Source organism: Lithobates pipiens, unplaced genomic scaffold (assembly GCF_037356315.1).
Source record: "Lithobates pipiens isolate NorthernLeopardFrog02 unplaced genomic scaffold, aLitPip1_a1.2 Scaffold_3, whole genome shotgun sequence".
Taxonomy (NCBI): Eukaryota; Metazoa; Chordata; class Amphibia; order Anura; family Ranidae; genus Lithobates; species Lithobates pipiens.
In genome coordinates, this window is record NW_027507790.1 from 87,206,926 (window position 1) to 87,232,965 (window position 26,040).

The following is a 26,040-nucleotide window of genomic DNA, read 5'->3' on the forward strand; positions in this document are numbered from 1 at the left end:
ACACAACTGGACATATAATTCTCCACTCATGTCACTACTTGACACAAAACACTTTTTACCAGGAATGGAAGAGCGGCTGTACTACAGTAGATGGGCGCAGAGAGTAGAAGTAACACTAGGAGAGGTGATCAAAGGGGATAGGATTTTAACGTATAGGGAAATCACCCAAGAATGGGGACACAGACCATTAGATAGATGGAGACACAATCAATTATTGCACTTTACACAAGGGCTCCCACAGCCCCTGCGAGGAATGACTGCGTTAAGGCCACTAGAAAAGTTATTTAAGGACACACAGTGTACGGTGAAAAGGGTTTCTAAATTATATAAAATACTAAGAGGGGAGGGAGAGGGGGAGTTCCCTGCTTATTTAGGGAAATGGGAAGGGGAATTGGGGACACTTAGAAATGACGAACACAGAATGAAATTATTAAAAATGACATATGCACTATCAAAAGACTCAAGAACACACGAAATGGCATACAAATTAATAGCGAGATGGTATATGACGCCCATAAGAATGCAGAAGTTAAGAGGTGGAGAGGAACCAACTTGTTGGAGAGAATGTAAGGAATTGGGCTCTTTCAAACATATATGGTGGGACTGCCCAAAAATAAGACCCTTCTGGGACAAAATAATTGAAAATATATTCCTGATAACTGGAAAGAGGATTAAGAAATGCCCATGGGCGTGTCTATTCCACGACACAGACATGGGAGTAAGGCAATATAAAGCTACGCTCACCCCTTATCTCCTGAATGCAGCCAAAGCTTTAATCCCAAACCATTGGGGAGACCCTCAGGAGCCGTCAATCCTTGAGTGGGTGAGGAGGGTGGAGCAGATCAGGCTGATGGAAGAGTCAATCGACAAAATTGAGGAGCTAGAAACTGAAATTCATGGGAAGTGGCAAAAATGGCTGACATTCTTAGAGAGTGGGGGCGGCTATGTCTGATTAGTAGGTGAAGGGGACAGGGAGGAGGATGAAGGACACGGGAGGAGACAGGGGGGCAGATCTCCTCCCCCTTTTCTTTTCTTTTTTTTTTTTTTTTTTTTCTTGGTTTTTGCCCGAGGGGGGGAGGGGGGTTTGGGGTTTTAAAGGTATTTTGTAAAAAGAGGGGTATAAGGAGATTGTTGTATAATATGGCAGAATTACTTTCCCCTCAAGAACTGTATAAACGAGTTTGTATACTGTATTAAAAGGAAAAAATAAAGAATATATAAAAAAAACACAGAAGACATAATCTCTATTGAATAAGATCCAGTCTAAATGATTATATGTGCAAACATAAGGTTTTTTTTTTTTCAAATCAGATCTGCTATAAGTTTTTCAGGTGAATTTGAATGGAAACATAATATTAGTCTATGGGCAGGTGGATTTAGGTTGAATATGTATTTTATTCAGAGTTTTCAAAACCAGAACAAGGAACCTCTCCAACACAAGGGTATGTGGCATTATACATAGCTCTAAAAACAGACACGTCTATGGGCAGGTGGATTTAAATGGAGATATGTCCATTTACATTAGACTAACTATACCATCAGGTCCGATAAAAAAAAAAGATTGAGTCCTTTTCCCAGTTTTTGAGACTTTAACGTGATCGATTGTAGGAAAACAATGTGAATGGATGCATGTACATTTACATCCTCCAGCCCATAGGCTAACATCGATCCGTTACACGCTGCAGGTCAAAAATAAATGGACATGGATGTGACAAAACTGACATCCCTTGCATTCTGACCAGATTCAACAGGGGATCTGTGCATGGATCGCTGCTGACTGAAATGGATGATACTCACGTGAAAGGGCCCCAAATACTAATTTAGAGTTCTATCCAAAACAGAAAATAAAATTCTCCACTTAAAGCGACAGCAACTTGAGTTTACACTTTGGGGTGGATTTTAAGGAATAAAGGCGGCTAATTTAATAAAGTGAATGCTTTATTTAAAACCTAAAACCTGGTACACACTAGTGGTTATTTTTCGTTCAACCCAGCAGGCCGAACGAAAAAAAAAACGGAAGAGCTCAGGAGGACCTGCTGTACTAAAAATCCAATGTTAGTACAGCAGTCTCACCTGCCGAGCTATTGTTTTCTAACAGAGGAACAACCCCCCCACGGGGGAACAGCCCCACCCCTGCCAGGACACACTAGTCGGCTCTCTCAGCCATTGGCTGAGAGCGCTGATCGGCAGACCTTTTTCAGTCATGCCCCTTTGACAGAAGCCAGCCGAATGACCAGCTTCTATTGGACTGGCTGCCGTACACATGGCCTGAATATAACCTGATATTTGGCCTGTGTGTATGGTTCTGAACTCCAAGCATAGTAATTTCACTGCAATATTATTTATAAGTAGCTCTTTACCTTTATGCAGAAAACACTTCCTGTGGCTTTGCCTTTTGTGAACTGTTGTGTGGAAAGGGGGCAAAAATATGTTCTGGTGTCTGGTGTGGGAGCTGGACCATCTCAGAAAAGTAAGAGAAAGCCAGAATGTCTGATACAAATTTAAGGTAAAGTGCTACTTATAAATGATACTACAGTGAAATCATTGTGTTAGAGTTGGGCTTTAAAGAATAAGCTGAAGGACAGAAACGGTTCACTTATTCTTTCTGTCCTGACCTAAACAATCCCACCCTCCGTAAAGAAATGCAAATTTACTGAGATATGATGCTCAGGGCCTCTGCTGTTTGTTTAGATCCAGCAGTGAAAGGCTCCCTCTTATGCCCTGTACACAAAATAGGATTTTCCAATGGAAAATGTGTGATAGGACCTTGTCAGAAATTCCGACCGTGTGTAGGCTCCATCACACATTTTCCATAGGAAATTCTGATCGTGCGTACAAAATTATGATGCACAAAGTGCCACGCATGCTCGGAATCAAGCAGAAGAGCAGCACTGGCTATTGAATTTCATTTTTCTCTGCTCATCGCACGTGTTGTACATCACCGCGTTCTTGACGTTCAGAATTTCAGACCAACTTTGTGTGCCCGTGTGTATGCAAGACAAGTTTGAGCCAACATCCGTCGGAAAAAATCCCATGGATTTTGTTGTCAGAAAATCCTATTGAGTGTACAGGGCATTAGACCTCAATGGTGAGGTGAGCTCTATAGAAATCTTTGGGGCAGTAATGTGCAGATGAAAGATAAAGGAGCCTTTCACTGCTGGATGTAAACAAACACAAGGCACAGGTATCAAAGTATACATTTGTGGAGGGGAATGGGGTGGTTTAGGTCAGGGCAAAAAGAATAAGTGTACTTACGCGTTAAGAATTTTATGGTTGCTTTGCAAATTAATTGATAATTCACTTTTAGTACTCAGCTGATTGAAGGGAACACTTTATGGTATTTTCTAAGCGCAATATATTTTATCTTTGCTAAGTGAACAGTCTTTATTCCTTTACTTGCCAGTGTGTTGATGCAGTCCATCTGTTTAAATATGATGCTTAATGCACATCTATCTCAATAGTCTTAGGCCCCATGCACACAGGGTGTTTGCTCAACTCTCCTAAACGCCTTTCCTCCTGGCAGCAGCGCTTTGGCAAGAAAAAACAATTGAAGCGTGTATACATATATAGACATGTTTAGGCACATTAAGCACTTGGGCATTATTTCATTTAATTTGACTAAATTAAAAATTCATTGTGGCCATTGAAATGAATTAACGCACAAGCACTTGATGCTGGCAGAACGCTGCTGCTCATGGACGCACTGGTAGTGAGGATTTCTTTTTGCCTCTAAACGCCATGTGTGCATGGACTTAGGCTTAGGCTAACATGAAAAAAAAATGCCTAATGCCCCCAAAAGCAGCGTTTTTAACACTCGTTGTGCATGAGGTCTAATTGATAGCAGTTACCTCTTTCAAGGGTTCTAGAGAAGAAATGCCATTTGTGAAGGCAGTGAGAACTATTAAATACTTTGTGTCCACATATACATAAAAAGGCCCCTTTCACATGGGGTGGACTGTGGTTGCGATCCTCTTGCTCAGCAGCGGATCTGTCCACTGATCCCCACTGAGCAGGCGGATGACGGGTCTGTGTCCACTCCGCTTATGCAGAACAGACACAGCCTGCTCTCCTTTATGGGTGGCCAGATGGAATTGGACCACCTGTTTGTTGACACTCAACTGCCATCTGCTGGACGCAAGGCGGAAGTCTCTTTTTAGCGGACTGGATCAGATTGGATGTAGGCGGGTGTAAACAGGCACATGTCCGTTTACACCCACCACTCCATAGAGAAGAATGGAGGTTCCAATCAGGTCTACCTAAAAACGGACAGGCGGACCTGATCAGATTGTCTATGTGAAAGAGGTTGAAGAGCCAAATTTCTCCATACCTGCTATCCTGGAAAGAATTTCTTAAAGCCTGCTGACTGTAGAGCTTCATTCATCTATATGATGAGTAGAGCTTACCAAAAGGCACAACCTAGTCCAAAGATCAGAAGACCAATAATATAATTTATTTGAAATTGTTTGGTTCTCTGACATCCAGACCTGAGCTTACATAGTGTTGTTGACAGTAACCACCATCCCATCACCGGGATGAACAGACATCTGCAAACAGTCACTGATAGTTGTTCGAGTCTGTGCAAAAAATCTGGCTCTTCCTTCTAGTAGAAGAGCACCCTTCTAGTTTATAGGAAAAAGAATGTTACATTTAAACATACTATCGATCATTAAGGTATCTCTGAAAGAAATATACACAAATGCTTCCAGGTCTCAGAGATAGATGGAATTTAACTGATATATTTAGTGCTATATGGGAGTAGGGAAGACTATCTAACAGTGAATATGTGTCACCCAGCTAAAGGTATACAATAAAATACATTTAGCTTCTTAATTCATAAATATTTGTGTAAATGTTTGACAAAGTTATACTGTTTAACTTGGTGTTCTGGGTTTCTTAATGGCTCAACAACCCTGCCCACAAATGATAATGCAAACATCTTATATTTTCTGCAATGTTAAGTCTCAATACTTTCTTCCTTATAAGAGAAAATAGACCCGTCTAAAACAGGATGTTTTTCTTTATGCACTTGATACATGGACAACTTCTTCAGGCTGACACTAACCAGACGGCAAGTTTGGACACATTTGGAAGACAAATGTATGGATAATTTTCCTGCTATACAAACACCGCTGTTCAGTCGTTTCACTTTAAAGCATCTTTCATTGCTGTTCTTTCAAACACACAGAGGGGAAGTTCCTAAGATTGGAGTAGCTGGAATCTGGAGCAGCTGTGCATGGCAACCAATCAGCTTTTAGCTTTCATTTTCAAAGCTTAACTGAACAAACTGGACCTAGAAGCTGATTGGTTGCCATGCACGGCTACTTCAGTTTTAGAAAATTCCTCCACATTTGGCTAGAGCACGGACACAGCTCCCTACATTATTACTGTTTTCATGGTGTGGATAGAATGCGGAAACCAAAGCAATTACTTGTTTTATCATTTAGTTGGATTGGCTCAGCTAAGGGAGGTTTATGTATAAAGACAGTGGGAATGGAAGGTACAAGTATTAAGAACTACCAGCATAATTGAGCTGTGAAAATCACCCGAAGCCATCTGTTTAATACCAGAAGTTGATAGCAGACAGGTGCATTTCAGGGTATATACTCTTTTCTATAGGGCACTAAATAATCTACCTTTTAGCTCTGTACTTTTATACTTAAAGAGTAAATTCACCTTTTGGAACATGTTACATGTATTTAGGGATGAACATGTAACATGTTTCAGCAGGAGGGAGGGCATCTTCTCGGGCGCACTCTGTCGCAGTTTGAAAAAAAAAAACACAGCCATGTCATTCATTCACAGAGGACTGTGAATGAATGACGTGGCCATGTTTTTCTTTTTTTCCCAAACAGTGACAGAGTGCGCCCGGGGAAGATGCCCTCTATCCTGCTGAAACATCTTGACAGCCTTTGCGACTGTCGGCTTGTAGTTTCAATGAATTACCATGTCACTGTTGGTACATTCTCTCTTCCTGTAAGTATATATATCTGCCTGTCTGTACAAGGTACAAGCAAACAGATACACTAAAAAGTCTACAGGAGTCCTACATGGTACCTGTGGTCCGCTGATCACGATGCAATGCTTTCCAGGCTCCAAGTTAAATAAATAAATAAATGCACTTTTTCTTTTACCTGCAAAAAGATTTGCATTTATTTATTTATTTTTAAGGTGAACTTCTTCTTTAAAAAAAAAAAAAGATTTATAGGTCTATCACCTATAATTATATTTATAGTTATATGTGCCAGGTCCATGCTAACATGATATTGCAAATATTTGCCATCAGTCAGCCAAAAGCCTAGTTTTGCATAGAGTTGGAAAGAGTTTAAATGCCTGTCAATTTCATATGTCTGTCCCTGACCAAATGGGAGGAGATTTTTCTTCACATCCTGTCCTTGTGACAGCGGGGCAAGACATGGGAGGAGCTGTTGTCACCAGGACAGCACTAAAGCATCATAGAAGTTATGGCTTCTCACTTTACTGGGTTTTAGATTTTTTTTTCTGCTTCATCACTCTGGAAAAAGGCTTGTTTTTGTCTGTGTGCCTTTCAGGGAGGTATACTGTTTCTGTCCAGGCAGGAAGTGAAGTAAAATCTCCCTAAGAGAAACACAGACAGTAATGAAACACGAGTAGCGGTTCTAAACCTTTCTCACTCTATCCAATAGAAAATAAAACATTTTGGCTAGGGTTGTGCTGAAGGCCACAGTCATTTGCTTTCACAACTTTAAAGACTGGTACACACTATGAGTACACTGTCAGCTCCAGTCGAAGCCGCTGTACTAACTATGCAACTAACTATGCTGAGCTTTTGTGTTCTGAAAGGGGGATGGCCCCCCTGACAGAACACTGTGATCAGCACTCTGCCATTGGTGGAGAGCGCTGATCAGGAGTCGGTCGGCTGCTGTATTTCCAGCATGCTCGTCCGACAGAACTTGGCCAAACGGACAGCTCCGGTCAGACAGGGTGGCATAATGTCAGACGGTTAGTTTTTTTTCTTTTTTTAACCAGCCGATGTCTCCCAACATTTGTCCTATGTGTACAAGGCTTTAGCCTAGTCCTATAAGGGAAGTTTATCTCTGTCACTTGTTGAGAATCATTTGCAGCGCATTGGTATATTTATGCTGTAAATTAGATAAAGTAAGTGTTAACAAGTGTATATATCCCCCAACAGGAAAGAGGAGTAGTCACCCTGTAGCCCATGGTTTTAGAAATTTTAATCAGAAAGATGGAGAGAAGCTCAGGGTTAGAGAGTTTTTTTATCTTATAGCGTGAGTCATGTTGGAGAGGCACTTATATTAAGAATATGCTTTGTTTTAGCACACATTTATGGTATATTCTGTTTTAGTTATGCCCCTTTCACACAGGTGACGTGAAGTGGGATCTGCTTGATCAGTGGGGGATCTCTCAGCTGAGCAGGTGGGTGACAGGTTTGTGTCCATTCTGCTATGCAGAGCGGACACGGACACAGCCTGACATTGTCTATGGGGCAATTGGATGGAAACAGACCGTATGTCCGTTTACATCCGATGCCATCGGATCCCTCTGTTTTTGCCGGGCAGGATTGGATGGCAGCAGTTGCCAACCGACATCTACCACTCCATCGAAGAGCCTGGAGGGCCCGATCAGGTCCGCCTGAAAAACTGACAGATCTGATCAGATCGCTTGTGTGAAAGGGGCCCTAAACGATTTATGGATCTGTCACAGAAGCTGTTGAAGCTCCTATTTCTTTGTATGTGGCAGGGCCATGGAGCTCAGGATGCTAACATGATGTTGCAAACATTTCCCATTAGTCAGCTAAAATGTTATTATCGGTTTGTGGCATAACTAAGCTGTGTGCTTATGCAGCTGAATTTTTATTTTATTTTTCAGTTTCACAATCATTTGCATGCAGTCTGAGCTATGGGGCTAACCTAAAATCATGAAACTTTCCAGAATGGGCCTAGCTACATAAGTGATTTTCGATTGTGATGCCATCTTTGACAATCAATGGCAGAATCTTCTATTACTTATCTCTAATTCTATGGTAATGGCCACTCATCACACCCACTGCACATTAGCCAACATATGTGATCATCAGATGTTAATAGTATATCACAAATAGTGATGAGCTCAGGCGTGTTTGGAATAGCAACCCAACCCACATACTGTATGCAGAAAAGCTGTCACCTGTATGGGCCAATAATCTGCAGCCAGGGCATTCCTTGCCCCACATATACAAAGGATGACTACACATGTGAATGTAGGGTGGGGAATGTCACAGATTCTTGGCAGGCTACCATACCTGGGTTCAGATCTTAGTCCAAACATGCTCAAGCACATTACCTATCACAAAGTATTATATTTTTTTAACTTGTCCTGGGTCGGTTAAGTGAACCAATACTAATTGTACCACAGTACAGTTCTATGTTTAGAGTCTAGTCTGTTAGAACTATGTACGTTTGCCGAATATTTAATATGGAAGGAACACCAATCAAGGCTGCTCTGCCCCAGTTGCTACAAGAAGAATTTGAATTGGACTACTAGAACACGTGCTACACAAGAACCTTATGCAGGAATAGTTCCACCAAGATGAAGATTTAAAATTCTTCATGTGGCTTTTTTCATTTAGAGACACTGGACATCATAAAAAGATGTTTGCTGTGTGAAAAAGGTTGAGGTTTTCTGAACTAATTACAGGGTTATGTTCTAGGGCAATTTACATACAATCAGTGTCCAGTAGGAAGTCTCAGCATGCTGTAGTTGTAAGGATTATTGGCCCTGCTGCCCAAACAAAACTTCTGAAGAAGCTGCAGAGCGGAAGAGGTTAAGAAAATGAAAAGAGAAGTCACATTCTGGACTATTTAATGCAGGCGAGACTGTTGCTTAAACATGTATGTGAGATGACTGACTATTAGTGTTTGAAATGATCTATTTTCATTAGCACAGCTGGATGTTATACTGTGGCCTGCCAAGAAAATCTCTCAGAAATGTGTGCGGTTACTTCCTCTTCCGATTGCAATTTTACAGCCAAAACCAACAAGAATTTAAAGAAAAAAAAAATACAGCCGGGAGGACCTGATGTGTTGTGAGATGATGAAGAGCATAAATTGATTTCTAGAAACTTCTCTCTGCCACTTTCTATTCACAAACCAAATCCTCCTCTCTAGACAGAGTATTGTAATTTACCTCGGATCTATACTGGCAGGAAAGATTATGGTGTCACTGAAAATTCATCCATGCTGTCACAATAGAGGTCAGCAATAGTTTAAAGGAAACCAACCTTGGAGGTCCCTCCCTGTAGAAATGCTAGTTGTGTCATCACCATTGTTGTCCCCCTGATCTCAATACTTAGAAATCGAAGAGCTTGGAACAAGTATGAAAATAAGGACTTTTCTCTGAATTAACTAAACCCGGGTACACACTTCAGTTTTTTTTTCGTGCAACCCACGAAAAAATCTGACGGCTCTGGTAGGAGCTGCCGTAGTAAACATGCAAGGTTAGTCCAGCGATCTCCCCAGCTGAGCTGTTGTGTTCTGACAGGGGGACAGCACCGCCCCCGCCAGAACACTCTGATCAGCACTTTCTGCCATTGGCTGAGAGTGCTGATCAGGAGTCAGTCGGCTGCTGGTATTCCAGCATGCACTTCTGACAGGAGCCGGCCAAACAGTCAGACAGACAGACATACACACAGGCCTGTACTATTTGTACCAGAAAATATCTCCTGACATTCTCCCTGTGTGTACGGGGCTTATATCTGTATCTTTCCATGTCAGGGAATCAGTAATAAGAGATTCTTTATTTCTCTGATGACAGGCATGGAGTAAAGAGACCCAGATGACTACAATCTGACAGCAGCTCACTTAAAAGGCAACCCAGTACTAAATGTCCAGGGTCCTGTAAGCCCTTGTATGCACGGTCGGACATTCCGATGGAAAAGGTCCGATCGGACCGCGCTGTCGGATAATCTGACCGTGTGTGGGCTCCATCTGACTTTTTCCGTCGGAATGCCCGACCAACAAAGTTTGAGAGTTGGATAAAAAATTTTCCGACAACATGATCCCATCGGACTTTGTCAAATCGTTTGTAGAGAATTCCGATCGGACAAAGTGCCACGCATGCTCAAATCAAATTCCTAGACCAAAGCTATTGGCTACTAGCCTGAACGTAGTCCCGTCGTAGCTAAATAACGTCATCACGTTACGAACGATCGGATTTTCCGACAATTCTGTCCGACCGTGTGTATGCAACACCAGTTTCAGACAAAATCCATCAGAAAAAATCTGATGGATTTTGTTGTCGGAATGTCCGACCGTGTGTACAAGGGCTAAGAGACATCAGAGCCATGAAATAGTAATGGTGATTGTACTAGATATAAACATTAGAATTGAATACAGTGTTTCCCAAGATCCCATTACATGCATGAAATGCTGAACTCTTCTTCTGAAAGTACTGGTTGCCTGGCTGATCCAATAATATCAATAATTTCTGTATCAGAGCCTGGAGATTAGGGATTTTGACTTCACTTAAGTGGCTACATGTTGGTTTCTGGACTCAGAAAGACAGCCAAGCAACTAGCATGTTCAGAATGAGTGGAGCAGTGTCGGCCTACAGATTTTATCTAGCTGGCCCCAGCAAACTCCATGTTGCAGGGGTATTTATCAATCAGCATCTACTTTGGTAGCATAAATTACAGCTCCTGCTCTTTCTACGTCCCCCTCCTGCCAAAATACCCAAGGTGGCTGCCATTTGTTTTTTTACCTACCCCTGCCTGACTCTGGTGCCAGTTTTCTCTTGTTTCAAAGCAGAACTCAACATACGCATGGCTAAGCACAAGCAACAACATACTGCATGTCCGTTTATACATTGGCATGTTCCATCCAGACTAAAACAAATGTATTCTGTACTTCAAAGGGGTCTCTGTATACATAGATGACGCAGCATCATATAATAGTGTAAGGCATCTGCTACAAAGCAGTTTCTAGTTACTGTGAACAGGGCAGGTTTGACCAAGGACTGGCTTATCACTGTGTGTCTGAGATCCATACATACTCACATACTGTTACTATGAAGTTAGATAATGGAGGTTTCAGGCAGAAACACAATACACACAATTTTCCATGTTGCATGTATAATAAATGACACATTCATTATCTGAGGTGTTCTTTACAATATGCAAACTCTACATTATTTCCTATATTCTCAGCATACATTCCTTTCTGTACATCTGTCGGATAGATAGAAATAAAAAAGTTTTGTGTAAGAAATGTACTGTGAAACAGACTTACTGCATTTAAAACAATGCAGAGAGTCGTGGTGCTTATATCAAACAATAAAACTGGAGCGATTGTCCTATCTAATACCCATTCTACCCCACAGTTAGGCTGCTTAGGCACTTGGGACATTGTTATAATGGAAAATGCTGCATGTCCAAGTGCTGACCTCAGCAGTTATAGGCCTTGAACACCTGGTAGTAGTAGATTAGGTCTCTTTTTGTCAGGACTTTGTGCCGTCACTGCATTATGGACATACTGTAAGGACTTAGGTGCCAATTTCAGTGCACTAATAAAATGGCACTGAGCAATGCCAAACATGTCATCAAAGACAAAGGACTTTGTGGGGTGCAGGTGGCATGTAGTGAACACAGGTTCGATCAAGCAGAGGAGTCATTATCCATCACTAGCAGTGTGTAGAAGGCCTAACCTAACATGCAGCTCATAATGTTACTTTCCATGTTGGAAGCTCATGTGAAATTCCTGAATGACAATGCAACCAGTGGTTCAAGAGTCTATAATCAAGTAATCCTCCAGACACAAATAAGATGTTTTGATTTCAGGGATGCATCTTAACGCTCACTGCACCTCAATGCTGTAGACACAGCTTGTACTTACTTCTACAGCAGGCCCAAGTTGCAAACAATAAAGATCTCTTATTTGTAAATGCTACTGCTTTAGTGCAATAAGCCATAGCAAACAAATAATCAATCGTACGTTGGTCTGCCTTTACCATGGGGTACTACCCGTAAGAATTGCACACAACAAGAACTAGACATGCTCAGAACAAAAAATATATTTGCTTCCATTCATTAACCAATTTTGTTTTGTTAAATTCATTTTTGGAATTGTTTAGTTTTGTTTTATTTATTAATTTTGGAATTTGATTCAAATTTTCCAAATTCGACCAAATTAAATTCAATTTGACTGAATTCAGAACATGCAAATCGGTATTCAAATGTGGCTGCTAACTTTTTCGCATCTAAGAAATGCAATATGTTCACATTTCATATTCGTTTCCAAATTCAAATCGAATTAGAATTTTGGTATTTCGGACAAATTTTGTTTCGTTATTTTGGAGAATTTGTTTACATTCTTTACTATTGTGACTTGGAATTCAGATACATTCGAATTTTGATTTGGAACAAAACGGAATTCACATGTCTAACAAGAACTCTTTACTGGTGTAGGCCAGCACGTTCCAGGGTGTAGTTCCCCCTTTCATAAGGTATGTACTGCTACTCTGAGCTTTTCTATGTGTGCATTACAGCTTGAAGAAGTATATGCAGGCTGTTTGCACTAACACGTGGCCACAACATCGAACTATAGACAGAATAGATTCCCCTATCGACCAACGTTCATAGGGGCTTGGTGTCTTTTGGGTAGCAAACTAAATTATATGGTTGTTCTGCTCAGTTGTTGAGCAGTATATTTAACCTTACTTGTAGTCAAGGAGGCTTACAAGTTACAGATAAGTAAATTCTTGAGACCAGGTTGTGCAAATAAACAATTTATATTAGGGCCCAGCTACAGTGGTGTTAGTGGCCTGTGATTGGTTGGCTGCTGCATGGGTCCTGTTGACAGATATCCTTTGTAATCATTGGTCCATGCAGCCATGCCAAGTGATGAATTCAAGGCACTAACCACAGAGTAACCAGCCTAAGGCACATTTAAATATAAACATTTTCACAGATTGTTTCAAAGAGTATACAAAAAATATGATATCTCTTTTTTTTTTTTTCATTGGCTGCTCAAATAACATCATGGCTGCACTTCTATGCCTTGACAACAAATAATTCTATTATGGTGAGGAAGTGCTATGCGGTTCTGTATAATTTAGCGCCTGATAATACTAAGCAGGCTATAGATAGACATACTAAGGACAGAGCTTTCAAAAAGTAACAACAATGACATACTGATGATGACGCAGAAACAGGCCAGTAGTTGGACAGTCCTGGTCATTATCACTTATGTGTAACATGGAAGAATGTCACCACTCCATCCACTCCATAGCATTGGAGTAGAACACCTATAAGTAATTACCTTTTGTAAACAGTAACAGGAAAACAAGCTCATAAATTGCTCACAACTTAACCCTTCGCTGCCTCCAGGGCCATCCTAGGCCTAGTGTGCAGGAGAAAGAAGGGCCCTTTAACAGGCCAAATAGAATAACACCCAGAGGGGATGTACACTTTCACTCATCCCTGCAACATAATAATAAAACAGAAACAGGTTAAACTCTTGGCTTGTTTGCATGTGTTAAGGCTTTTGTGACTGTAGAAAAGTAAACGTGTCAGTTCAGCATGTACAGCACACTACCGCATTGTCATAGAGGCGTGTAAGGATTGTCTATTGCCCGTATGTGGCCCCTTGAGGAAGAATCCATTTCATAGTCAGATTCCCTCTGACGGCTTGTTTGGGCCCTGCTGGATTCACTCAGCAAAAAGTTCCGGGCCAGTTCTTCTGGAGGGGGTACCAAATGGAAAATCTGTTCAGAGTAGGAGCTGGGGTGAAGGTCGTCTGTGAAGGGGTGTTGCCCCAAGCTGGCCTGTGGGGAGATGCTACGCTCTGAACTTGACCTCTGGACTGGCAATGGGAACAGTAATGTACTGACTGTGGGGTTCTGGTCTGAAAGAAAAGAAGAAAGGGTTAACTAACAAGCAATTATTGGCTTAACTGTCTTTAAAAAAATAAAAGTTTATGGAAACCATTTTCCAGTTTTTATTAGACCTTGCATTGTTGTTAGATTAACATTTAATATGTCAATGTGCGGCAGGAGAAAGAATCCTAATTTTGTTATATTAGGTCATTTAAGGTAATGTTCAGCTTCAGTAAAAGAGGAAGAAAACATCTCACAGCAATACACTGTGACAGTGTATCCAGGAAATATTACAAATAGAGGGGAAATCTAGATGTAAATATATATACTTGGGTGCTTTTGGCATTGTCATAAAGGTTCTCAGCAGGCAGAAAAAGTGAACAGAGCTTTGAAGAGTTGAAAGTGTGGTAAATGTCAACTTATGAGATGGAGAGTGATGGAGAACAACATATCTCTACTGGGGATTCAATAATGAATCCATCATTGATAAAATAGCAACAATGTAACTGTAGCTAATTAAAAAAAATCTGTTTAGAATGGTTGTACCTGTTAAGCCGTACATAGATGGTATGATTTTCTTTCATGCAATCACAGGTTGCAGGAAAGAAAAATCACTCAATTCTCCCATCAATACACAGTCATTATTGTTACCGGCTACAGCTAGCGGCAATCATCGCATGAAAGCCTACACAGAGACAAACAGATGGTTGGGACCAGTCATCTTTACATAATTCATGTCCAAAAAGTTTGGTGAATGGTCCACTATCTCAATGGCAATATGGGCCAGGTGCGTGCCCATGCACATGGCTATCCAGAGACGTCGAGAAGCGCCACCTAGAGTGGAGTACACGTGACCATCAGGGTAAACCCACTGCGGCCAGTCGAACGTAATCAGTTTGGGAGGAAGGGTCGAAGTGCAAAATAGCAATGAGTGAACATCAAGTCCTGCTACAAATTGGGGAAAATGGCGACAGACACATGAAATGTTGGTGCAAGTGTACGGGATGAAAGCCATGAGATGAAAAATGGAAAATTGTATACTCACCTTTCCGTAATTTTCCTTTCCTGACGCATCTTCATGGCAGCACACACTGGGTTGTGACTCCGCCCCCACAACCTGACAGGATTGGATTAACTATAAATTTGAAGGGGAGACCCCCTGCTGCATTCTCTGTAAATATAATCACAAAAGAAACAGGGAGGGCAACTGTGTGCTGCGATGAAGATGCGTCAGGAAAGGAAAATTACGGAAAGGTGAGTATACAATTTTCCATTTTCCTGACGCCTTCATGGCAGCACACACTGGGAAATAACTCGCCAGTCGGGTGGGTGCAAGTAAAATAATATTTATTCCTTATAATGCTGAAGAATTGGCTCTAATGACGGATCTGCCGAAGTCTTGCATGGATAAATGAGCGGAATCCACCTTGTAGTGGGAAATAAAGGTATTCCTGGAGGACCATGTTGCTGCCCTGCATATTGTCTCCGGTGAGACCCTGCAATACGCTGCCCAAGAGGTAGCCACTGCCCTAGTTAAATGAGCCCTGATGTCTTCAGGAATCGCCATATTCTGGGTGGAGTAAGCTTTTTTAATGGTTCTGACTAACCAGGATGCAATAGTGCGTGAGGAGGCGGCTTGCCTGCGCCTGGTTCCATGGGGAATGATCAAAAGAGAGTCTGTTTTCCTAAAAGAGGTGGTTAAATAGTTCATGATGGTTGTTTTGACATCTAGTGGATGAGGATTACCCTCATCGTCCATGAAGGATGGAGGAATGATGTCTTGGTTGTAATGGAAGGAAGTTGCCACTATGGGTATGAAGTGTTCGGAAGGTCTTAGGACTACTTTGTCGGGAAAGAGAACTAAGTGAGGCTCCGAAACCATTAATGCTTGAATCTCCGACACTCTTCTAGCTGATGTAATCACAATGAGAACAGACAGTTTTAAAGTCAAGTCCCATAAAGAGATAGTTTCAAATGGAACAAACGGATGAGAAGAGAGAGCATGGAGAACTATTGAAAGATCCCATGATGGAAAGACTGGCCTCCTGGAGGGTTTAATCTTTAGATAGGCTCTCAAAAATTGGATTACCAATGGGTGGAATGCCCACTTAGTATCTGTTTTAGCTGACAGAGCTGATACCTGAACCTTTAGGGTACTTAAGCTTAGACCCTTGTTGATCCCCGACTGGAGGAATTCCAGGACTTGAGAGGGTTCCGGAGAAAGGGAATTCCATCCTTTCCGTTGTGCCATGAAGCAGAATCTTCCCCAAACCTTTGAATAGATGGTATTGGTAGTGGCTTTCTTGGCTTGCATCAGGGTTGATATAACTTCATGAGAACAGCCTTGCGCTCTTAGTCTAGCCCTCTCAATCTCCAGGCCATCAGGTGCAATTTCTCTGGTGCAGGATGTAAAAATTTACCTTGAGACAGAAGATCCGGAGTTATTGGGAGAGGAACTGGAGGTTGAAGGCTGAGCTGTAAGAGTGTCGTGAACAACGGCCTCCTCGGCCACAGTGGAATAATCGCAATTACCGTCACAGAGGATCTCCGAAGCTTGGATAGGAACCTCGCAATTAACAGGGTTGAAGGGAATATATACCCCAACTTGAAGTTCCATGGGTGAACTAGACAGTCCACTCCCTCCACCGATGGGAATGAATCTCTTGACAGGAATCTGTGGCACTTGGTATTTGTCGGAGTGGCTGCTAAATCTACTTCCGGCTTTCCCCAGATTTCCGTGAGGGAGAAAGTCCGAGGGTTCAACGACCACTCGTTGTTGGATAGCGTTTCTTGACTCAGGCAGTCGGTTAATATGTTCTGTGCCGCTGAGACATACACTGCTTTTAAACTTGTTAGATGTATCTGAGCACATTCCAAGATGGGCCGAACTTCTTCCATCAAGGTGGCACTCCTGGTACCCCCTTGCTTCCGAACATAAGATACTGCTACTTGGTTGTCCATTCGAATGAGCACATTCTTGTCCGTCAGAAATGGTGCGAATGCCCTTAAGGCATAAAAGGCTTCCCTGAGCTCTAAAATGTTCGAGACCAAACCTTGAGCCTGAAAATGCCACTGGCCCTGGGCTGCCTGGTCTTGATAGTGGGCCCCCCAACAGCTCTGGCAGGCATCTGAAGTGACTACTTCCGGGTCTGGAGTGACTATCGGTTTGTATTTCCCGAGATTGCTCGGGCACGTCCACCACCATATCGATTGCCTCACCGATCTGGAGATGAAGATGGTCTGACGCATTGAGACTCCATCCCACTGCCTGAGGAATGAGTTCTGTAAGGTTTTCATGTGCCACTGTGCCCATTGCACCATGGGTATGGTTGCGGACATGGACCCTAGTACACTCAGACAGGCTTTGGCTGGTAAGTGATTCGTTGATGGCAGCATTTTCTGTATCAGAGGCCGGATCTTCTCTTGTTGGAGCTGTATCTTGTTTGTTTTGGTGTTCAGATCTGCCCCTAAAAAATATCATATTTTGTGTGGGTCACAGACAGCTCTTTTCCCAATTGATTATCCACCTAAACTTCTGGAGGGTTGTAAGGAGGATCTCCCGGTGATGAATCAACGTCTCTTGAGCCTTTGTTAAAAGTAGGATGTCGTCCAGATAATGGTGGACGCGTAATCCCTTTTCTCTGAGGAAAGCCACCAACGGTAACAATACTATCGTAAACGTCCTGGGTGCCGAAGAGATGCCGAACGGGAGGCACTGGAATTGGAAATGATGTTGGTTTATGGCGAACCGGAGAAACTTTTGAAAGGCCGGATGAATCTATTGAAAGCATCCAATCGCCCAGATTTATTGCTAGAAGTATGGATTGAAGGTTTTCCATTTTGAAAGCCTCCACTTTGATATCCTTGTTGAGCATCTTGAGGTCTAATACAGGACGCAAATCCCCTGTCTTTTCTACCAGAAACAAGGGAGAGTAGAACCTTCTATCCTTTTGGCTTGATGGGACCTCCAGGATCTCTCCCTTTTGTTTCAATTCTGCTACGTACTTTACTAGCAGAATCCTTTGGGGTACTGAGGATGGTACTCTGGTTGTCTGGAAATTATTTGGTGGGAGCCTGTTTTTGAATTCCCACCTGTGTCCGAATCGGATTGTGGACAATGTCCATAAATCTTTTATATGGTCTGACCAGATCTTGGTGGAGTTCCTTCTGTTTCCCTGCCGGGGTGGCCTTAGATTTCTGTATCCTTAGAAAAGAAGGTTTTGTATTTTTCCAGTCCCTTCTAAATTCCCTACCAGGACAGTAGGACCTGGACTCTCTCTATTTGTCCAGAAGATTAAGTCTGTAAACCGGTCCCTTCTGCGTCTTGGGTCTCCTATCGGAGGGGATCAGGCCTGACTTCCCTCCTGTTACCTTGGATATAGCAGAGTCTAACTTGGCACCGAACAGATTTGCGCCATCATATGGAATTCTGCACCAATTTATTTTGGATGCTGTATCGGCCATCCACGGTTTGAGCCATAGCGCTCTTCTCGCTGTTACGGAGGCCAGCATAGCCTTGGCTGAAGATCTTATAATATCTACTGATGCCTCTGCTACAAAGTCCCCTGATAGCTTGACTTCTTGCAGAGAGGAAATAATCTTTCCCATTTCAATGTCATCCTGTAGGTCTTTTTCTATTTTAGATGCCCATCCTGAGATGGCTCTGGCCACTGCTGCTGTGGTAATTGCTGGTCTACAGGCTCCCCCAGCCATGGAATATGCCTCCTTCAATTCTAGGTCCATCTTTCGGTCAAGTACATCCCGAAAGGAAACCGCATCCTCGATTGGTAGTGTGACGTGGCGGGCGAGACGCATTAATAAGGAATCGACGACGGGAGCATTAATCAAAGGCTTCACTTTTGACTCCTTTAAAGGGTACATCTTGGCTAATCTGTTTGTAAGACTAGATCTTTTGTCAGACCTCTCCCACTCGTTTTTAATTAGATCCTCCAGCTCCTCTATAAATGGGAAGGATACCGGATCTCTTTTTAGGTTTGGAAAATATTTCCGTATTTTCTGAGGTTCCGCTGCATCATCTTGCCAGCCGATTGCTTCTTTAACGGCCTTTGCAAAGGGTTCCACCAGGGAAAAATCAAAGCCCACTGACATCTCCTGACCCTCATCTTCAGAGGAAGATTCTGATGCCTAAGTGAGATGGGGGTCTGCTGAAGATGTACTGGGAGCAGCTCTATCTAATGCTGGAGTTGTTGTTTCCAGTATGGACTCCCGCACTGATTCTCTTATGAGGTCTGTAGCAATTATTGCATCTGCCTCTTTCTCTTTAGTAGCTTCATTGAAGCAAGAGCGACAGGCAAGTTTATCTGGCAGTGCCGGAGCGCCGCATACCCAGCAAGCGTTTGCTGCAGGTCGGGTGTGGCGGCTTTGACAGTTTGAGGAAGGAGATCTCCTGCGACTTGATCGACCGTGGCGTAAGTAGCTATGTCGTGAGTGGCTGTGCCTTCGGTGCCGTGAAGGAGATCTTGGCTAGATCTTCTCCCATGCCTGGAACTTGCGGCTCTTGATCTAGACGGGCTGCCAAAAAAATGCAGCATTTAACGTCTGGTACTCTTTTTTTCTCCCCTTCAATACTTACCTTGCCCGGTAAAGCCTCTTACCTAACTTGCTGATGGTGGTCTGCATGGGCAGTGGACTCCATAGAAAAAAAAGGGGGGGAAGGACAGTCTGAGAAATAGAGAGAAATAATGTGTACATATATATATATATATATATATATATATATATATATATATATATATATATACTATTTATTTATATATTACTAATTTATTTATTATTTATTTATTAATTATTTAATTTTTTATTATTCATAACAAAGTTTATCTGCAAGAAACAATATAATAATAATAATAATAATAATAATATAGGACTCCCACAGGGACTTACCTTGAGACTGCAGAGTGATCTACATGCCGAGGCAGCAACCTTCCTTAAGTCTTGCAGAGTGCACAGCAGAATCACAGAGAAATATAGCTCTGTATTTGAAAATAGCGCCATTGTGGCGGCTAATTGATGCTCCGCGCATGCGCAGAAGCGTCCTGAGTGTTCCGGTGCCATTTTGGATAAGGGAACACACATTAAAAAACATAGAGGAAGAAACTGGCACTGCACGTGCTCAGAGCGGCCGAACAGCGCCATCTAGACTGGAATTACAGCATAGAGAAAACACCACTGAAGGAGAAACAAACGGCAGCCATGACAGGGGACTACAAGAGACAGCAATCCCAAAGGTAGAGGAAAAAAAGGGAATATAAACCACTATAGAAATATAAAATGGATATTAATATTTAAATAAGAGGAATTAATAGGCAAAAGAAGAAGGGGAGTCCACTGCAAAGGTAAAAAAGCTTCTTTAAAGCTTTGGCAATGCCGGAAATCCAGTAGCCCCCTGAGACCACCAGAATGGGGGTTCCCTCCATAGAAGCTCCTTTAGAGACTGTACAGGAGGGACTTCCAAACAGGAGAGGCTTGAACCTGCTGGGGCGAATGCGGTAGAGGCTTATTCATCTGTAACAGGAAAACTCCGTCCATCCAACCTGTCAGGTGAGGATAAAAAAGAGAATGCAGCAGGGGGTTTCCCCTTCAAATTTATAGTTAATCCAATCCTGTCAGGTTGTGGGGGCGGAGTCACAACCCAGTGTGTGCTGCCATGAAGGCGTCAGGAAATATGTTTACGACTGGTTCAAACGCATTGGCTAGAGGAAGGAAATGAGGATGAGCCACGTTCGGGTTGGCTGTTGACCAGCAGAAGCCAAGACATGATTGAGCGCCTGTGGACTTTCTGTTTCCCCGCCTGAACAGTGCCAAGAAAGGAGCACGTTTTGCAGATGTGGCGGCAATCCAAGAATGTGACAGCGGTTCTGTGATAGATTCCTAAAGAGGCCTTTGCTGACAGCTTCCAGAAGCTTTATGAACTCTGCTAAAAGTGTGTTGCGAAGGATGGCAATTATTTTGAAGGCCAATAAAGGTAATTTGTTTGTATCTTCATTTTATTTGTTTTCTGATACCATTGACCAAACCTTTTTGACACACCTCGTATGTTACTTCCTGTCTCTTGTCATTCGTTGCTGAGCCATCTGAGATTCAAACCGTCTACGGCCATCCTTATGTAGAAAACCCTGTCCATTGAAGACATTCACTTCAATGCTCTATCACCACTTCATCTTTAAAGCTGAACTCCATGCAAAAATTTTTTCCCATGTAGTGAGGCTGTGCCCACACTGCATGGGTTAACTGCTCCTTTTTTTTTTCTAGTGGAGAGGGGAGCAAAGATATATTTACCTAATCCTCTGATCTTCCCAGCACAAGACTGGTCCCTACAGATCCTGCAGCCTCCCACCCGACGAAGTCCTGTGCAGAGGACTGTTCCTGATCTAATCACGCCCATAGACCTGCTCTGGATGTGAGGACGCCATAACAGTCCACTCCTAGATCATGGGGGAGTGCTGTTTGCTGTTGGAGTGAAGGATTGGGTGAGTTTACAGCATTCTGGTCACCCCTGGAAAAAAAACTAGCGCACTGCATGGGAAAACTGTTTTTTTTTTTTTTAACCTAGAGTTGGGCTTAAAAGGTTTTATCAAATGGCTCCTTTTCCTGCACATCTCATTGGAAAAGTGTTGTTTTCACCTACTAATCCCTTGAAATCTCCCTGGGAGTGCTCAGTTGTATTGAGGTACATAAAAATGTGTGTCCTGTAGCATTAGGAACTTTTATATGTTAATACTTTAGAGGGTTAAGGATGGATTTGAAAAATCTAAATATAAAGTAGAAAAGCCCTTTAACAACAAATAAATGTTACTGAATGCATCCCCTTAGAATCCATTTTCTGAATAAGAAAAAAACAGCATATAGATCCCTCTCCACCTTAATGAGGTATATAAATCATTCCTGTCTGTTAAGCAGCCAGAAAAGACAAGAACTTGCTGCTAAAGACATGTGGAAACAATGTGACCATTATACTGAGTGTAGAATAGTTGGAGTCATGTGAACAGTATGTACTGTACATAAAGTGTTGGGTAAACAATCTAGCTCCAACAACAAAGATGCACTTTTTACCTTGTGAATGAGCAGAGGACACCACGAAACCAGACAACTTCACATCTCCGGCGGCTCCACATTCAAGTGGAATTGGATGAAGGCGGAAGTAGTGAAGCATTTCTAAGACAGACAGGAAGCGCAGGTGCTGGACCCGGCACTGACCCCTTTCAGTCAGTGTTAGGCGTAAGTGCTGAGAAAGGAGAAGAAGGTCCAACTGTCATTAACTATGCGCCTATCACAAGCTTTACATTCACAATGGGCATGTAATGGCACTGTATGCTGCAAAGTTATCAAATGCAAGCGTGGTTATAGCCTAAATCTTTTTTGCGTTCGTTTTGAATAGAGTAAGAAAGGATTAGAACCCATGTTAAGATTTTACTGCTGTCTGTGTCCCTGCTAGGCTTTTACAATCTCTCTACTCGTGTTGATGACCATTATCACTGAGATAGAAAGTGATATGAATTCCAAGTTGTAGAGGGGAGAATAAATTATTATTATTATTTAAGGTACTTATGTCACGCCAGCAATTTACGCAGCGCTTGACATATACATTGTACATTCACATTGGTCCCTACCCTCACGGAGCTTACAATCTAAGGTCCCTAACTCTTTATTCATATACTAGGGCCAATTTAGACAGAAGCCAATTAACCTACCAGCATGTCTTTGGAGATAAATATTCCAATGTGGACAAATCTGTGGTTTACAACTGTCTGCGAGAATTTTCCTGCCTTTGTAGAGATTTCTTCTCACTTCCTGTTGTGTCTGAGATGTGAAGTGAGGAGAAACCTCCTCAATGTGATGCAGAAAGGGGTTTTAACCTTTCCCTACTCCCCAAAACAATTTTGGTTATACATACACTTTTACGCCTTAACACTGCTTCCCAGTGTCCCATTAAGTGGGTTTTAATGACAGGGAGGTGCGAAGCTTCTCTAACATGTGACCTCTATGAGTGGCTCCCGCACCATTTACTTAAATGAGAGCCCACCCCCTGGTCCCAATCAGAATACGTGACCGACAGCTATCGGTGCCACTGTACTGTAAGATTACAGTGGGCACGCCCACAACACACAACCTCAGGCCACCGTGGGTGCCTTCTGTTGAACAGGGATGGCCACTGGATTGAAATTCAGCCAGCCTCTATTGAACTGGAGGAATTTCAATCCATCTATGGCAAGCCTAAGAATCATCTTGTTGCTAAGATCCTCCCTGTGCGCCCCTCTTGTAAGCGGAATAAACACCTTTTCTTTCAGGATCTGAAAACATGTTATGGCCCCTTCAGACCTTGACATCCTGGTACATTATGTTAAGGCACATGCATTAACCCCCATTTCTTCATGCATTAAAGTGAGCCGCATTAAGGCAGCCTTTTCAGATGAGTTGGTTGGAAACACATCTAAGCCCTGGTTCACACTTGCATGACATAAAAGTAGCACCACTTCCAGCGACTATGCTGTAACACTTCCCTGCTACTTCAAAAAAAAGCATTCCTCTGCGACTGTGATGGATCAGTTTTTTTTACCCTCACCTCTCTTCCCTGGTCATCCTTGCTGCCTAAAAACTTCCTACCAAGCACATTCTATTCACACCTGAGCGTAGCATAAATGAGTGTTCCTGTTTTTTTTCCACGTTTTTCAAGCGTATACATGCGTCACACATAGAACAGCCTATTCACACGAATAGGCTGCCCTACACATGACAAATGCCCCAAAGTAGCTCTAGAACATTTTCAGTCGTGGAATTTTTTTCAGTGCACATTTTGTCATTCGGTAAAACAGGCGTCTGCTAACTGTGATTGGGGTGTCATTAACAATTAGGCTGCATTTACATCTGCAAGCCGCTTGCCGCACATTTCCAAAACATGTGGCAAAGCACGTGTTTTCTGTGTGGGTTGCCGTGTGTTCTGAAATGTGCAAATGTGAATGCAGGCTAATTGTCAATAACACCCCAATCATGGTTAGCAGACGTGTATTTTTCTGCATGACAAAACGTGCTACAAACGTGCCAAAATGTGTGACACTCCACGACTGGAAAGGTTTCTGAGCTACGATGGGGTATTTGTTCTGTGTGGGGCAGCCCATTTATGTGAATGAGGTACCCTATGCACGATGCTTGTTTAGACGTAAAGAAATGTGCGGAAAATGCGTGAGCAAATGTGTGTTTCCGCTATGCTCAGGTGTGAATGGGATGTGGTCGGAAGGAAGCTTTTAAGCAGCAAGGATGTTCAGGGAGGAGAGGGTTAAAAAAACACAAAACTGACCCTTAATGTGGCATTCTTATCTATACTGATGCGACTTCTGTGAGATAACATAGAGGTCTATGGGACCGAGTCCCACAAAATTAGTGCAGGAACAATTTTTTTTGTTGCTGCGACTTTGTCATGGCAATTAAGACGCACCCATTGAAATACATGGAATATGACTTGTCATGTGACTTTGAAGTCCAAAGTTGCATGACAAATCACAATAGTGTGAACCCAGGATAAATGTCCAAAAGACAGACATGCATCATTTCAGGTAATGCAGCTCACCACAATGCACGGTATCATTGTGGTGTGATGTGAGGCATGAGGATTGGAGCTGTGTTGCCTTAGTACATTGGGGTACAGTTCAAAATGAATGGCACTTCAATAAACACAATGGGGGTTACTTTGCAAAGTGCACTTGAAATTGCACTGCAAGTGCACTTGGAAGTGCAGTCGCTGTAAATCTGAGGGGCAGATCTGAAATGAGGGGAAGCTCTGCTGATTTTATTATCCAATCATGTGCAAGCTAAAATGCAGTTTTTTTTTTTATTCTCCTTGCATGTTCCCCTCGGATCTACAGCGACTGCATTTCAGTGCAATTTCAAGTGCACTTTGCACTTGTAGTGCAAAGTGGAGTTGCCTTTAGTAAATAACCCCCATCACGTGTTTCAGTGATGCCCATGTTACCATGCTGCACTAAAAAGTTATGAATGGGCCCCCTAGACTTGCAGCAATGTACAGTGAGGAACTTCCCACTTTCTGCTACCATATCAGTAAAGATCATTACAGATCCAACAACTCCTACTATATCTTACATACTTACCCATTTTATGTATAAGTTTGCAAAAGTAAAAATGGAACTGAAATTATAATTACAGTAACCCCTAATGATCATGCTACTTAAATATTTTTTTTAAATAAAGAAAAACCTCAGGCCACATAATCGTTTATGTATCCTTGTACCAAATCTGTGATAAAGTGCGATGGCCTGAAAGTATCTTGGTACCAAGCAGGGATATGGATAAGTTATTATGATATGTGCTTTGAGAACAGTTTATTGTTCCACTTCAAATGATAAAGAAGACCAGACTTAACAAAGACACTATTCAAAAAATCGGCCACGTTACCTTTGCTCTGCCTTGGAAATTAAATGTGAGGACGTATTCTCCCCTTCGCGTTTCACTTTGCCGTAGAAGGAAAACCCCATGACCTTCATATCCCTGAGCTTGTACAAGCTGAGCTGCTTTGACTCGAGAGATGGGCCCATGAAACCATGGATAGGAAGCCAATAAATGGTCGGTTTTATGACAACATTGTTCTGAAGGCACAAAGACAGCAGCGCCTAAGGATCAATAAAATTAGCTAGTTATACAATTCACTGACACAAGTTTTACATGCACAACATTGTAAAATATGACCATATGCTGTATTATTTGTTATTTTTTTATTTTTTGCTTTCTCCAGGGAGGTGGTGGAAAACGCTGCAGCTACTGAAATGTGACCAAATAAACGGCCATTTGGTTATGTGATCTCTGCTTAAAGTGGAAGTAAACTCCTTTAACTCCGTAAACAGCGACTCCAGCACACACGTGCACGGGAGTGACATTATCGCAGGCTCAGTCATTCATAATGCTGAAACCCGCAAACTCGGATGACCGAGTGAACATGGAAGCACCTTCAGAGATGACAGTGCGCCGCTGGAGGGCTTCATTTTTAGGTAAGTCTGGCAATGCATACTAGCACATTATGACATAAAGTGGCTGTGCCTATTTTCTTTATATTTTTTGCAGTTTACTACCGCTTTAAGGGGAGGATGAGCTAAACAAACAGCTAGGCTTTTTTTTTTTCACACAGGAAGCATATTCAGCTTTTCTGTCATTTTTTTATTATCTATC

General features: G+C 42.3%; 1 protein-coding gene across 1 annotated transcript in view; it reads right to left on the reverse strand.

Moving 5' to 3' along the window:
- Positions 1-1,375: 1,375 nt before the first annotated feature.
- SH2B3 (SH2B adaptor protein 3) overlaps positions 1,376-26,040 on the reverse strand; it is a 198,726-nt gene continuing 174,061 nt past the window's right edge. Inside the window, exons 7-9 of the mRNA XM_077462019.1 lie at positions 25,273-25,487; positions 21,919-22,090; positions 1,376-13,874 (exon numbers count right to left, since the gene is read on the reverse strand). Of these exons, the coding sequence (XP_077318145.1) occupies positions 13,573-13,874; positions 21,919-22,090; positions 25,273-25,487 (689 nt within the window). The 3' untranslated portion in view covers positions 1,376-13,572. The remainder of the gene's footprint in view (positions 13,875-21,918; positions 22,091-25,272; positions 25,488-26,040) is intronic.